General features: G+C 44.4%; 1 protein-coding gene across 18 annotated transcripts in view; it reads left to right on the top strand.

Annotated features, from left to right (window-relative positions):
• Window positions 1–15,172, top strand: part of mical3a (microtubule associated monooxygenase, calponin and LIM domain containing 3a) — a 129,743-nt gene that overhangs the window by 67,239 nt on the left and 47,332 nt on the right. For 17 of the 18 annotated variants that reach the window (XR_011980778.1, XM_072694913.1, XM_072694915.1 and 14 more), the window contains 9 exons: window positions 757–1,014; window positions 1,679–1,794; window positions 2,094–2,220; window positions 2,334–2,427; window positions 2,959–3,106; window positions 4,805–5,001; window positions 5,731–5,849; window positions 5,960–6,031; window positions 6,739–6,915. Coding sequence is in view for 17 of the 18 variants with exons in the window: in XM_072694913.1 (XP_072551014.1) it covers window positions 757–1,014; window positions 1,679–1,794; window positions 2,094–2,220; window positions 2,334–2,427; window positions 2,959–3,106; window positions 4,805–5,001; window positions 5,731–5,849; window positions 5,960–6,031; window positions 6,739–6,915 (1,308 nt within the window). In the remaining variant the exon portion in view is untranslated. Of the gene's footprint in view, window positions 1–756; window positions 1,015–1,678; window positions 1,795–2,093; window positions 2,221–2,333; window positions 2,428–2,958; window positions 3,107–4,804; window positions 5,002–5,730; window positions 5,850–5,959; window positions 6,032–6,738; window positions 6,916–8,692; window positions 8,795–12,293; window positions 12,408–15,172 lie in introns of all 18 variants that reach the window. The other variant, XM_072694917.1, reaches the window with a different exon arrangement.

Below are 15,172 nucleotides of genomic sequence, written 5' to 3'. Positions count from 1 at the left end.
TGTCCACCTCAGTGCTTCACTGTGGTACAAGTTCCGGTGCTCAAATGCTGTATCTCTGGCAAACTGGTCCAGCCTCAATGCTTTTTTTGACAGCAAAGCTTTCTTCCTTGCACACCTCCCATGAAAACTTATGCAGTTTCTTTCTGATGGTAGATGCTGCACCTTGACATCATGACCAGAGCTTCTTGTAGATCATGTGATGTGATGATATCTTAGGACTGTTGGGGACTTCCTTATGGATCTTTATGGATCATGTGGATCTTTTTAAATTCCCGGAATCCGACAGCCTCAGGAGCAAACCAAACTAAATGTGTGAGGTTTAAATAAGGCCAGCTCCTCCAGAATCCTCTCTAACCAGGTTCTGATCATCTGCAGCTGATGTTCTGCACCTGATTGTAGGCATCTGCATTAGTAATAAATGTAAGGGTGTTCTAACTTCTTCTATTCAGTAGAATTAAGAAATCACTGCTGACACTTTTGGAGCCAGTTATAGCACCATGAATCAGAAAGGAACAGGTCATCTCCATCACTCCTCCCATTGCCTCTCAGCGCTGAATTATACGCTTCCCACAAGCTTCATCTAAACACAGCAGCCTTTGATTTTAGTGCAGAAAGCCCTCGTTGCTGATTTCGGCAATTGCTTTGACCACAATGCAGACGTGCCGTTTCACGGGTGACTGACCTGCACTGTAACATCATGAGATGTTTCGGATATTGCGTCTGATGCCCTTATGTTTCCCCTTGTGTGTCCTTTAGGACTACGTGGACACAGAGATGCTTCTGTCCAGGGCTAACGTGGACCAAGCCGCTCTGCTGTCCTACGCCAGAGAGGCGGCCGACTTCTCCACCAATCACCAGCTGCCCACGCTGGACTTTGCAATCAACCATTACGGACAGCCTGACGTGGCCATGTTTGACTTCACCTGCATGTACGCGTCGGAGAACGCGGCACTGATCCGGCAGCGCAACGGCCACCAGCTACTGGTTGCGCTGGTGGGAGACAGCCTTCTGGAGGTGAGGGGAGACTGTACGATTTGACTGTAACGGAGTAGCAGGTGCTCTTGAGCTTTAAAAAAACGGATCTAGGATTTTTTAGATTTTGACATAATGTGAATCTGAATGATGAATGAACCAATAGAAATGCAAGACAAGACTATATACTATACATACACACAAGTGAGAAACACAGTGGACAGGGAGCACACATGCCCGGAGCGGTGGGCAGCCATTGTTGTGGTGCCCGGGGACCAGAGAGGGCGAAGGGCCTTGCTCAAGGGCCCAACAGTGGCAGCTTGCCAAGCCTGGGTATCAAACCCACAACCCTGTCAACAATAGATGGAGCTCGAACTGCTGAGCCACCACTGCCCCACTCCACCACTGCCCCAAAGTCTTTTTACATTGACTTTACAGTGAAAGTTAAGAAGGGCTTTTCCTTCTTCTGTAAAGTTGATATACATGATTTTTCATGATTTTCAGTATAAATAAAAACTCCAGTTTATAGATTTATATTATTTATATTTATCAAAAGCTGACGTACATACAAGGTTTCAAGTCAGAGATTATTTTTGGTTATTATTTTTATGTTTGTTTGCATGTTAAGCAATCTGGACCCAGCGTCCCAAAACCATCCTCCTCTATCATAAGAATCTCAATAAGAACATATCCCTGTGTTTCGCAGCCGTTCTGGCCGATGGGGACTGGCATTGCCCGAGGATTCCTGGCAGCCCTAGACTCAGCGTGGATGGTGAGGAGCTGGGCTCAGGGAGCCTCCGCTCTGGAAGTTCTAGCAGAGAGGTGAGATTCACTCTCCACTTCGTTGAGAAATTGATGTTATGCAACGAAGCTGAGTGGCATTTACTATGTCTATACACCTGAGCCTGCTTGTAAAACACATGTAAGGTAGTTTGTCTCGTATGTAGCTCGCTCTGCATATCTGCTCTAAGTGCTTTATGAGTAAATTGCTAGCGTTAAGTCCCCTGGGTCAGATCAGAGGCAGCACTAATGGGATGAAAGCAGCTCCGAATGGAATTAAACTCTGCTCCTATGCCTGGTCCTAAGCGAGCAGCCATAACTCTGGCTCCCTTGTGTCTCAGGGAGAGCATCTACCGGCTGCTCCCGCAGACCACCCCAGAGAACGTCAGCAAGAACTTCAGTCAGTATACTGTAGATCCCACCACACGCTATCCAAACATCAGCCTGCATTTACTCAGACCCAACCAGGTCAGTGGAATTTTTGTTGTTTTTGTGTCTCAGTTTGGTTCAGTCGTGTATTTACTGTATCTTTTATTACAGTGGTGGTTCCCTGACTATTCCTGTTCCCGTCCACCGTTTAGGTACGACATCTCATAGACACTGGAGAGAACAGGGAGATTCGCATCGACATGGAGAACGTGGTCAACTCCTCCACTCCCAAACTCACGAGAAATGGTGCGTCGTGCTTCCTTTTAAGATCCCTGACCACTTTAATTGTACTGTTGTCTGTTGACCGATTAGGTCAGTGCTGGCTGTTATTTTGCAAATAATGCCTTATTATTTCCATCCTAGAACTTCTGCTTGAGAAGCAGTTGCGAGGTAACTTTTGTGGATGACGAAGGTCGAAATGCATGATGCTCTCTCCTGAGGGGTTCATCTGAAGCATCTTGCCGTTCGCTGATTGATTAGTAACTCGGTCAATAATAAGGAATGGTGTTTTGCAGCTTCCCTTTGGAGCTGAAACAGCTGTGTTACTGTATGAACTAACAGACTACGTGTCACATATGAAGGACCAATAGAAGGAAAAAAAACAGCATTTCTAACCATAACTCGATACCGTCAACCTCTGAAATCCCCAATAACCTTCCATAAGTGAATGAAATGCACCCTTTGATGCTGACCTTCCTGTACGACTAACAGTCCTCGGTGTGAAGAGTAGACGTGGTCCCAAATAGCGACTGACTGGGGTTTGCCTTATTTCCACAGAGTCCATTGCACGCTCCAGCAAGCTGCTGAACTGGTGTCAGAGGCAGACGGAGGGCTACCGAGGGGTCAGTGTGACTGACCTCACCACGTCCTGGAAGAGTGGCCTGGCTCTGTGTGCCCTTATCCACCGCTATCGGCCAGACCTCATGTGAGTGCTCCTTTCTTGTGGAGCGCAGTCTGCTTCCTGCACATGTTCAGTCTAAGCTCTTTACGGGTCTCAATGCCGTAGCTTTGGAAGGAAAAAGCCGTAGCTTGCTTTGTAGTCGGGATAATAACAAAAGTGAGGATTAGGAGTATAATCCCTGGTGTGGGCTTTTTCAAGTGGTATTGTCAGTTTCGGTAAGCTAATTGTTCATCATAAAATCCTTGAAAACGTGTACGGCAGATCTGAAGGAACAGCTGACAAAAGTACGACCCTGATATCTGCTTGTGATAGAAGCAGTCAACAGCACTTGAACCTTTCAGGTGTGTAAAAGCACCAAAGAATGCATGTATTGAGTATTTTAAGTTCTTTGCGGTATAAATAGTAAGTATGTGACTGTAGGTGAGTGGGTGAATGCTCAGATGCAATGTTACAAGCCCATTTACCACCCTGTTACGTTGCCACCCTCTGCTTTTATTAGCTAGTTTATAACACTCACACTTCACACTGAACTGACATACTGTAGCACACTTAACACTGTAACAAAAACACTGTACTTATTATTAGTGTTGATGTCCTCTCCTTGTGTCCTCTCAGCGCAGTGTGCTGTTAACCAGCTGTGGAGATTGTACCTGGTTAGCTTTTTAGCCTCCCCCCAACGCCCCACCTAATTCCCCGGGCTTGACTTTCTTAAGTCTTACCACTTAATAATTAGCCAGTGCTTTCCTGTTGAGTTCCAGTTTGGTTTAGCTGAGCTAGTCCAGTTTGTTGTTGAATGAGTGGCTAGTGTTAGCTTTTAGTCTAGCGTGGAGACTTGTTAGCCTCCCCGGCTATTGCTTCATCACATGCCCCTTTCTGTGGACATTGGCACAGGCAAAGCCATGGTCCTGAGGTCTGGTTTAGCGAGCAGAGTCTGGAGGTGATGAGCTGCTCTCCAGTGTCAACATCACCATATTCTCCTGAAGTCTGCATCATGTTTTTGAATAGCACTTTCACTAGTGGGTGGGTTTATGTAAATTTTGAGGGGGTATACATATTACAAGTCTAACCTGTTGTTAGAGGATTGGGGTTTTGGAATTGACCTGATTAACAGGCCTGTTTTGTTGGTGGTCCTGGATTTGCCCCCCCCTAAACCTTCGGGCTGTGTTTCTAAACACAGTTTGAGCAGTTGCTGTTTACCATCTCAGCCATGCTTTTTGCAGTTGTTAAAGGCCGAGCAGATCCCAGTAGCTCCTCATCAACAGATCACTCTTTCACCCTCTTCCTCTCTCTCTCATAGCAGCTGATAAACCCATTACCTCAAAGACTTACATTAGCATTATACTCACTCTCCATTAGAGTCAGTGTTGAGAGTGACCTTTAGCAGGCCCAGCTGTGTGGTCCCTGTTTTAGTCCACTAGCCTTTACACTGTACTAAGGGGGGCAATAATGGAATAGGTTGGATGATATGCAGCCAGATCCCCTTTCAGCCCCAACACACAACTCTATTGGATGCTGGAGTTGTTTTTCTAAATATCAACAATGTGTTTAGCTCCTGCTAATGTGTCTAAATTACTTGTAGCTAATTTTGGGTTTGCTTATGCGGTCACATTACTCGTTTTTGACCTTTTTAGGCTGTCCAGAACTGAGCTGTGTTGGTCACTGCGTAGTTGCTTAGTCCTAAAAGAGTCACTCTGTGTGTTTCTCCGTGTTTGAAATCCATAGAGACTTCGAATCCCTGGATGAGAAAGATGTGGAGAAGAACAACCAGTTGGCGTTTGACGTGGCTGAGAAAGAGTTTGGGATTTCGCCCATTATGACCGGGAAGGAGATGTCCGTTGTGGTGGAGCCTGACAAACTCTCCATGGTTATGTACCTCACTCAGTTCTATGAGATGTTCAAGGACACTGTGCCTCCTGGTGGTGAGTTGCAGAGTCATATTGGGGGAAGAAGTGGCATTTAAGAAAGTCCTTATCTGATACTTTAAGTGGCACCCATTGCTGACCCAGATGTGCAGATGTACATACATTCACATACACACAGACACACACACACACAGCTTGTCTTGTCCCTGTAGAGAATTACTGCCAATAGAATAGGACTCTCTGGAGCAGATAAACACCATGCCTAAAGCCAGAAGTGGGCTAGAGGGGTATAATGCCCCTTAGCATTGAGCTGTGGAGCAGTGGAACTCATCTGGTGTGTTCATCTGGAATGATGGTTGGTGCTCCATGTAATTTTTTTGGGGATAAGTTGAGGAAAAATGAGGTGGGGTGGTGATCATCCAACATCCTGACCTCACTTACGCTCTTGTCTCTGTATGCAATCAAATCCTCACAGTAGAAAAATCTAGTAAAAACCCTTCTTCCCTGGACAGTAGAGACAGTTACTCCAACAACAGCAGGATTATTAATACCCTTGATTCCCTTGACAAAAATTGAACAAATGTCCCAATACTTTTGTCCATATATCCTACATCCACTTGTAGCATCTTAGTGACCATGTTTTGACCGTGATTAAGACAAGCTGAGTTGATTAGGACGTTTCTAACGATGTATGATCTTTATGCTTAGAGTGCTCAGATCCATTTAGTCCTGATATCTGTGATAGACTAGCTGATAATGAAATGAGATGGTCTTCCTGTGTTCCAGAAAACCACAACCTGAGTCCAGAAGAGAAGGCTGCACTGATAGCCAGCACGAAGTCGCCCATCTCGTTCCTCAGCAAGCTGGGTCAGAGCATTAACATCTCAAGGAAGCGCAATCCCAAGGTACTGTTGCTACTCTGTTGTTTTGTACAGCATCACCCCTGAGGCACCGCAAAGTTGACTCTCCGTTCTGTCTGGTCGGGTCTCTGATCGTTTGCTGTACGCTTTGACAGGACAAGAAGGAGAAGGAGTTGGACGGAGTGGGGAAGAGGAGGAAAACGAGTCAGGCCGGCCAGTCCGAAGACGTAAGGATGTGTTGTTGTGGCGTTTATGCACTTGTACAGTACAGCGAAATTCAGCTCTTCAAAGTTCTGCGAGCAGATTGTAGCCCTTGGCCGTAGCCTGACGTGCACGTCCCCAGAAATGTGTCTACCGGTCACAGTTCCCCAGACCACAACAGCTGTGATCAGCCGGCTTGGTAGCTTTGCATGTTCCTCTTTACTGCCACTTTTAAATTCAGTTGGATGATCATGGATTGCACTTACACTGATGTGATCATCAAATTATCAAGTTTACCTGCATTTCCAAACACAGAAATTTGACCCTCCTTCTGCCTCAAATGGCCATATGGACCAGAAGCCTAAATCGGTCTTCAGGCTCTGGACCACTCAGCTTTTACACTCAGCCTAGCATCATGAACACTTGGGGTCTGGAAAATCTGGAAAACTCCCTAAAGGCATTGAGAAATTGTCCAAAATGCTGATCACATCTTGAGAAGACACTGCTGCGTATAGACAATTAAAGGATTTTATTGGTCATTTATTATTGTATTGTTCTCAAAATGCTTAAAAAAATTCAATAAGCATATATCAATACCTTTTGCTCTCTAAATCATCATTTTCAGGCATAACTTGTACAAGTTATTGTACATAAAATATTTAAAGTGCATCTCAAATGATTTCTACGCCTGGAACTGCAGTATTGAAAAAGCAACATGGTGCTCTCATCCTAGGAGGAGGTTCAGCGGGGCGTCTGTGATGAAAGGTCCTCCATAGCCACAGCCCCGACCGAGCGCAGAATTGACACCACCGCAGCGGCTAACAATAACAAGGTGAAGTCGATGGCCACCCAGTTGCTGGCCAAGTTTGAGGAGAATGCCCCAGTACAATCCACTGGACTCAAGAGACAGGTAGGCCAGAGTTCGTTTAGTAAAAACAGGGCTCTGCTCTGCTCTGCTACTGGAAATGAAGAACGCCTCAGTAATCAGTTCTGGAACACGATGGGCAAATATTGTTCCCAGACTCTCAGATGTGTATCTGGCGTGTGGTGTTTTAGCTGTATGTGGGTGTTGTTTGTATAGTATGATCAGTGTAAGAGAGAGTGTGTGTGTGTATATATAGGGTTGACTTGGCTCTCAGGGCAGGCCTGGGGCAGTCGACAGCTCAGTGTGTGGGAGTGGGAAGTGGGTGCAGCAGTTGAACACTGGGTTTGTGCGTCTCTGTTTATCTTGGAATCGCTGTGTGTCGAGAAACTCTTCCCTGCTCAGAGAGGTTTGGTCCAGGCTTGGTGGGTTGTTAAGGTTTTAGGGTCGGGTTGAGCTGTACACACACAGAAATGTTGTATTGCGGTCATATCTGAGTATATATCACACATAAGGTTGCGTAGATATCAGTTTTCACTGATGAGCCAAAACTTTATGACTCCTTATGCCTGATATGCTGAAGGTCATCTGTGGGCCACACTAAAACCAAAAACAGGGCTCAGAATAGGCTCTGTGGTGTCTGGCACCAAGCCGTTAGCAGCAGCATTGACTGTTGGGTTCTGGACACAATATAAGCGACAAACAACAAAGATGGATGTAGAAATAGATGAAGAGATGAAGAGATTTGGGGTGATGGTGCTCAGATGCTCAGATCTTGTGCAGCTGTAGTTCAGATACAGACATAAACAGTGTTGTTCTTCTGTTGGTGAGATTTGTGCTGAGGCTGAAGCAGTCTGTAGGTCATATTTAAATGGACAGAAATGTGATTGACCTGTGTGTGTGTGTGCGCGCGCGCGCGTGCTCTGATCTACCCTAATGGAGTAACCAGCAGGAATGAGTGGCATCATCGAGGATTTAAGAGCTTTTTATAGCAGGCTAAGCCCTCTGTGTTCTCTGCACCACTGTAGGGAGCGATGACACTGTTGGGCACCCTGCAGTGTGCTGGCACTGTGGTCCTGCTGGGCTGTTGGTGCTGTTGAGTTGTCCACAAATGCTTGGAGGAGGCGTCGGAAAGGAAAGACTTTTCTATGAAAGATCAATGCTTATTATTTGAGCCGTCTCTGTTATCTGCATACACTCCTACACTCCTTGTGGAGTCCCACACTCTACCTACACTCTTAAAAATAAAGGTTCTTTAAATTAAGCTTTGAGTGATGCCATAAAAGAACCACTTTTGGTTCCAAAACAAATCGAATGCGTAAGAGCTGTTTGAGTGTGACGAACCTTTTAATCCCTGAAATCCTGTATGGAAACCCCCACTTCTGTCAATCTCATAACATCATTCCTGACATCAGTTATATAGGCCTCGGAATAGAACCCTGTGGGACTCCACAAGATATGCGAAACCGAGTGGTTACTAAATAATTCACAATAATTTGTGCAGAAGGATTAATAACTTGGGGAATATCGGTGAGTTAAAGGTCTAATGAACCTTATATTGATGAAAAGGTTCTTCACACTCAAATATCCACAGACATTGTTTATTGCTCAAAGCTTTATTAACACGTGGTTTATTACAGACATTCAGATTTCTTTCCCATCGCTGTCTCTGTATGCATGCCTCTCCTCTCATCTCCCTCTTTTGTTTCCTTTCCTCTACGTTCTCCTCCTCCTCTTCTTTCATGGATGACGTATGGATCATCTCTGCCGTTTCCTGGCTCCTCATTGGTCACTTCATCTGTCATTTTCACTGCACTGGTCACAGGGGGAGTCCATGCCTAATCTGTTGCTTCTGGGACCCCCCTCTCCACCCCCAGCCCCTTTGAAAGAGCCAGTGCGTCTGGCCCCAGTCCCTGCATGGAGAAAGGTAATGAATGTAGAGAAGGTCATTCTTAGAGCTGTTTATCTTATAGTGTATCGACTTCATTGCCGATGTTGAGTTTGCTGATGTTTAGCTGACTTCAGAGGACCTCAGCTAAGGCCTGGTTACTGCTGTTATCACAGCTCACTTGCTTTTCCATTGATGGTCCGTACATGGTAGGTGTACTGGTGAAATGGCATCTGCGTGAATGTGTATATATCCTGTGTGTGTGTGTGTGTGTGTGTGTGTGTGTGTGTGTGTGTGTGTGTGTGTGTGTGTGTGTGTGTGTGTGTGTGTGTAGAGGCGGACTCAGTTGCAGGAACAGATGAGTTTCCGCTATAAAGAGAGGGTGAAGTGTCAGACTCTGCCCAGCAGAGGGGAACAGGTATGACCCTAGCTTTAGGAGACCATCCCAGCAACCAGCAAACCCTGCACACTGTCCAGTGCTGAATCCAGTCTTAGGTATTTCAGTGAATGACCTAGAACAGTGGTTCTCAAACCTCTCTATCCCTATGTGTTGTGAACTGGGATACAGCAAAAAAGGGGGAACCACCTCTGGAAGCCCAAAGACTTGTTTGAGAACCGCTAATCTGGTCATGATGAAAGTTCAAGTAGTCGACGGCCTAGCTGTCCTCTTAGATCTGTGAACTAGTGGTAGACTGACCTATTGCTCCCCCTCATCTCCTCTGATTTACTGTTGCTGTCAGAGGTGTAATGCACTAATGTCAGCTGCAAGCGGTGGGTAGATGGTGCTCGACACAGGTGTCTGTTAGCTGGTGGGTTAATTGGCAGTGCCAGACAAATAAAAAAAACATCAAAACAGATGAAAAGAAACATGAATACAGTAAAAAGGAACTGGAATTTCTGATTTTACATCGATCAATCAATTAATCAAACTTTATTTAAATTAAAATTAAATATTTCCGATAAAATTGAAATTCAAGGTGCTTCACAAGTAATTGACAAAATAAGGATACGATAAACAGAAAATAATAATAATAATAAAATAAAATATTTAATATAAAAATAAAAATGGTAAATAATTAAGATAAAGTTTGTTAATGAGTGTTATTAGTATTTATTCAAATATTAATGTTTTACTGGGGAAATAAACACATAGTGTCCAGAAGAGGAGCTTTTAAAAGTTCTTTAAATGAAAGACATATGTAGAAAAGGCCTGTTTAGGGCCTTTTTTTAATCATTGTCATGCAACATGAACTTTATCTAACATCACTTTTAATGTGGGGGCCCTATAACAAGCCCAGTAGCCCATGAACTTGGTGACCTTAGCTCTTATTAAAGCCATCAAAGGCAAAACGTTCGCATCACTGTTAAAGACCAGAGGATGGAGTGTAGTTTGGAGTAGAAACGCACCGAACTCTTATCTAATTAGAACTTTTATCAAATAATGTGAGCTTGGACTGTATCCACTGTGTGAAAGGAGGTGTTGAGACCAAGTGTGACTTTTATAGCTTTAACGTTTGCCAGTGTATCAGCTTTAGGATTGGGGGAATTGGCAGTGGTGCAGTGAAGTTGGCTGCATGCAGCATGGTTTCCAGAGGGGACCCTCAGATTCCGTGGAAAGCACACATTAGTACTCTGAGTAGTCTGTGCTTGGCTTGGAAGGCTGAGATTGTAAAGTGTTCTCAATGGGATGCTCTCGAAGTGTTTTAAAGCCCGCTAGAAGCTTCCGAATGGCTGCAAGTCGCATTTTAGATGATCAGACTGAGCGGACTTTTCCTGAATATCCTGGTAGAGTCTGATGTTCCCTCCTGCTTGCTGTTGTTAGCAGTCTGTTCCCATTCCCAGAAAGATGCTTAATGGTCTTTAGCTTTTGCTTATTGTTCCATTTCTTTGATATTCCTCGCTGTCAGATTGTGGTGGTTTAGATGTGGCTCTGTTAGCTTTGTTTTTACACATTCCTCTATGGGTGGTCTGTTTGTTTCTGTGTGTGTGTGTGTGTGTGTGTGTGTGTGTGTGTCTGATTGACTGGATTTAATACAGCATGGCTAAATGAACTTCTTTTCAGGGTTTAAACATTTGAAGGTGTGTGTGTGTGTGTGTGTGTGTGTGTGTGTGTGTGTGTGTGTGTGTGTGTGTGTGTGTGTGTGTGTGTGTGTGTGTGAGAGAGATGGAAGTGCTCAGTCTGCGAAACGAGTCCCATTTCCGTGTTGCTAATTTTTAAACTTTTTTAAAAATTTTTTTAATCCACACTTTGAAAGACCCACATTTTGTCCAAATATGTGTGGACACCCCTTCTGAGTGCATTTAGCTACTTCAGCAAATGCTGCACCTTTTGCAGACCCAGAGGTGCAATGCACACACGCACAGCTTACTGTACTGTCAATAGAATGGGTCATCTGGAGCAGATAAATATGAACTTGTTGGCACCATGCCTAATGCCAGACGTTGCGCCAGATGGAGCAGTGGAAGAACTGTGTCCTCTGGAATGTTTGGTGCTCCATCCAGTACTTTTAGGGATGAGTCAGGGAGTTTGGGATGAGTTTGGGATGATGAGGTGGGGTGGTGATCGTCCAGCATCCTGACCTCCCTAACGCTCTTATTGCTGAATGCAATCAAATCAGATTGTTTTTCCTTGACAGTACAGACAGGACCCGGACTCAGGACCAACTCTATTTAATACCCTCAATTTACTAAGAAATGATGATTGATTGTCCCAATATTCAGACATTGGAGACATGTTCATAATGTAATGTGACGGGGTGGTAAAATTCATCCTTAAATGGCCACGGTACTCCATGTGGTTTGTGTTCCTGATGTAGTACACATGCCAATCAATGTGAAATATAATTTTTCTTTGCATTATTGTGTTAATGAAAAAAAATCTCCATGATCTGCATGATGGGGTGGTTAATTTAAGCTTGACTGACCCTGTTCTACCATAAAAAAGCAACAAAAAAAAACAATGTAATAGAACGTCAGAACAGGGTCAAATGATGCCACTTCCACTGTGTGATGTCATTTAAAGCAGCAGTATGCTATTTTTAGACAAAACCAGTTAGTGTAACAGGGTGGTAAGGCAAAATGAGGGGTTCACGCGAATCCTGATATTATTATCTTTAAATATTGAATAAATATATCTTATGTAAACAGGGAAACATACACACACACATAATCTTGAAAAGGGTTTAAGGTCATCAATGGTTTGAATGGTTTGAGATATATATATATATATAATTCTATATAATTAATTCTATATATAATAAATTAATAGATCAAATAAAATGTAGCTAAAATTCATTAATAACAAACACAAACCAATAATTTGGCTAATAATTAGCTGTACATGGTAAAGTTCTAATAAAATTAGAAAAGTATTAGAAATATGATAAAAAGCATTTTCTTAAATAAAAAGCATTTTCTGATGTATCATGTTTTGGAAACACACCGACTCAAATGGGACGCGTTTCGTAGACTGACTCGTTAGCAGTGTGAGATTAGAGAGTGACCGGGTGCTCTTCGCTCCTCTCCTGTCTCTCTGAAGGCCAGCAGGAGCAGCGATGGCCTGCGAAGCTGCCCTAAGAAAACCATTCTGCTCTCTTCTTCTCCTCCTTCATCCTCTGCGTCATCCTCTCCACCGCTCTCTCCACACACACAGGTGACGCTCGCTGCCCTGCGGTTGACTTGGCAATTCTCTGCTCTCCGCCTCATCCTTCAGCCTAACCAGCTCTTAAGTGTCTTGCTTCGTAATTGCACTGATCGGTTGGGTTTTGTAACATTCCCATTAGGTCCTGAAGCTTCCCACTGAGCACTGCACTAAGTGTGGAGTTGTCTAACCTATCTAACCTTAATGCATCGCCTTCACATTATCACATTATATACACACTAGATTACATACACCTTATATACCTTAATGCGCAGTTCTACTCCGATTCCATACAAACACAAACATACAATACTGTAAAAGTCAAAGACCACCCTTCAATTATTTATTTATTTATTTTTTAATCTATATATTTATTTGAAGTGCTATAGAATGTATCTATTATGTTCTTTGATGTGTAAAAAGTACATATGTGACTTTATTGAGTTTTAGATGTATTTACATCCCTGTTATTTACCCACTGTTGTTGGTGAACGCCGATCTGCTAGAGATTTGGCGTAATATGGATACCTACTGGCTTCCCTGGCTTTATTTTTAGGCTACCCTTCTACACAGATACCACCGCCATACCTCTTCAACAATGACTACCTTACTTAATACTTAGTCACTACTTAGAAGTGTCCTGAATGGCTGCGTTGACAAGAGTCTGTCTCTGACTTGTTGTCTCGGTTCCTGTACTTGGAGTGGTTGACCAGTGTGTAGAAGAAGGCCTCTGCAGGCCTCCTAAAGAATGTCCATTAATAGATCCTTCTAGCCATGGTACTGCAGTGCCATCTGCTGACACTTCGACAGAAGGCAGGTGCAACGAGAGCCCTTGAGTGCAGTTCTGTGCATGTCTTGGTAATTGTGTTAAGTGCTCTTTAATGGGGCAAAGAGGCTCATTTCAGTGAGGCTAAGCTTAAAGGCTGGCAACTGGTTGACTCGGATGGCTTTTAATGTGCTCTACAGAACGCTGCTCACAAATTGGAGGTAAACGATCATGGTGGTGATGAGGACAATGATGATGGCACCTCCCCGGACCGTCTTGCACTTTCTTACAGGGTAACCGTGGTCGGAGCATGAGGCTGGTGTGCTTAATGTACTGCGTGAATACCGTTCTTACTGATGATGAGTGGTTTGGGACTGAACCCAGTATCGTTAGTGATGGCCTTCAACAGATTTGATGATCATTTATGGACAAAATGATCCCAGTGCATGACCATTAACACCTGATTGGTTTATAAGGACTAGCTATACTGTAAGGGTGCATGGTTTCTCTGTGTGCCATTGCTTGAAGCGTCTTGTGTATGCAGACTGTACAGTATTTGTGGTTGAGGTGTATCTTTTCTGGGTGCTGTTTGTCCACAGGAAGCAGAATGCTGGCCCGAGGAGGTGCCTGAGCCTGTCCATGCCCCTACCATTCAGGAAAGAGCACAAACTCTAGCCACTAAATTTACAGGGCAGTTTGGCAAAGCTGACAAGCCTCAGGTAGAGCTTTTGAAGAATTTGGAAGCATGATGGTTGATATTAACGGTCAGGTAGTTCATGACCTGGTTTTTCATGACCTGGATTGGTGTGCTGTGGTCTTGGTTTCTTTTTGAAATGCTCAGGAGCTTCAGGCCTGGTGTGGTGCTTACCAGCATTTCTCCACTAGATGGCATTAAGAATCCCTCTCTTTTCCTCTCTGTCCTCCTCTTCCTCCTTCTCTTCTTCTATTTCTGAAGCCCATGAAAAAGCCCTCCCGCTTCTTTCTCGAGCAGTGGCTGCTGACCCACGGGCTGGCTCCTCAGCAGCCCACCTACTTCAATGACCCCCAGCAGGAGGTATCCCTGCCCATGCATGACCCTTTTCCTAAATCGTAAAAGTGGCTATGAACTTTTGTGACTGGTGACTAGAGCAGGTGTGTTTCCTACAGGAGAGCCACAGATTACAGCCTGATGATCACGTGCCTTTGCACATCCCCAGCGTCCAGGAGCGAGCGGAGAGGTTAGCCTCTCTGTTTAAAGACAAGCCGGCCAGGCCAAAGGTGACCAGTCCAGTCTGGTGTGCTTACACACCTGCTCTGCTTATGTCTTTACCTCAGAATACTCTGAATATCATCTCCAGAGCCACAGTGTGAGACCCTCCATACAAAGGGGGCTTTAAATGGTTCTTTGAGCGATGCTATAGAACAACCACTTTTGGTGCCATGCAGAACCATGTTTGTATTTATGTATTTAACCATCAAGTGAAGGTTCTTTAGACCTTTAAAAGGTTCCTGACACTCACACATGATTCTTTATGGTGCCAGAAATGGTTCTTCAATGGCCTTGTTCAAAGCCCCCTTATTCTCCTGCATAGAACTGGTCCTTCCTTATCTCCACTCTTCATGTTCCTTCTTTTTAATGGATCTCTCCTCCCTCTCCCTTACTATCTCTCTCTGTCTTTCTTCTATGGAGCCTAAGAAAAAGCCCTCACGGTTCTTTATTGAGCAGTGGCACAGAGTGCGGGAGTGTCCCCCTGACAGCCCCCTCCCCTCTCCTGCCTCACTCCGTCAGGTAGCCCGCTGGCTAGAGCGCCTCAGCCTAGCCGTGCACTTGTGTGTTGTTGGTTCAGCATCATTTTGCCCCATTAACGAATATTTGTGATGGATAACCTTAGCAGCTTAGGTAGCAACGGTTTGCTAACCCGCTATGTGCATGAGTCCTAAATTTCTGAAGGGAGGAGTGTGTTTGTTCGGCTGTTGAGTTTAAATATCAGCAGTCGTTCTCCAGAATCGCAGACGGCTCCTTTAAAGAAGA

This window comes from Salminus brasiliensis, chromosome 13 (assembly GCF_030463535.1).
Source record: "Salminus brasiliensis chromosome 13, fSalBra1.hap2, whole genome shotgun sequence".
NCBI classification, from domain to species: domain Eukaryota; kingdom Metazoa; phylum Chordata; class Actinopteri; order Characiformes; family Bryconidae; genus Salminus; species Salminus brasiliensis.
The sequence above is the reverse complement of the archived record's forward strand: the minus strand, read 5'-3'. Positions and strand labels throughout refer to the sequence as shown.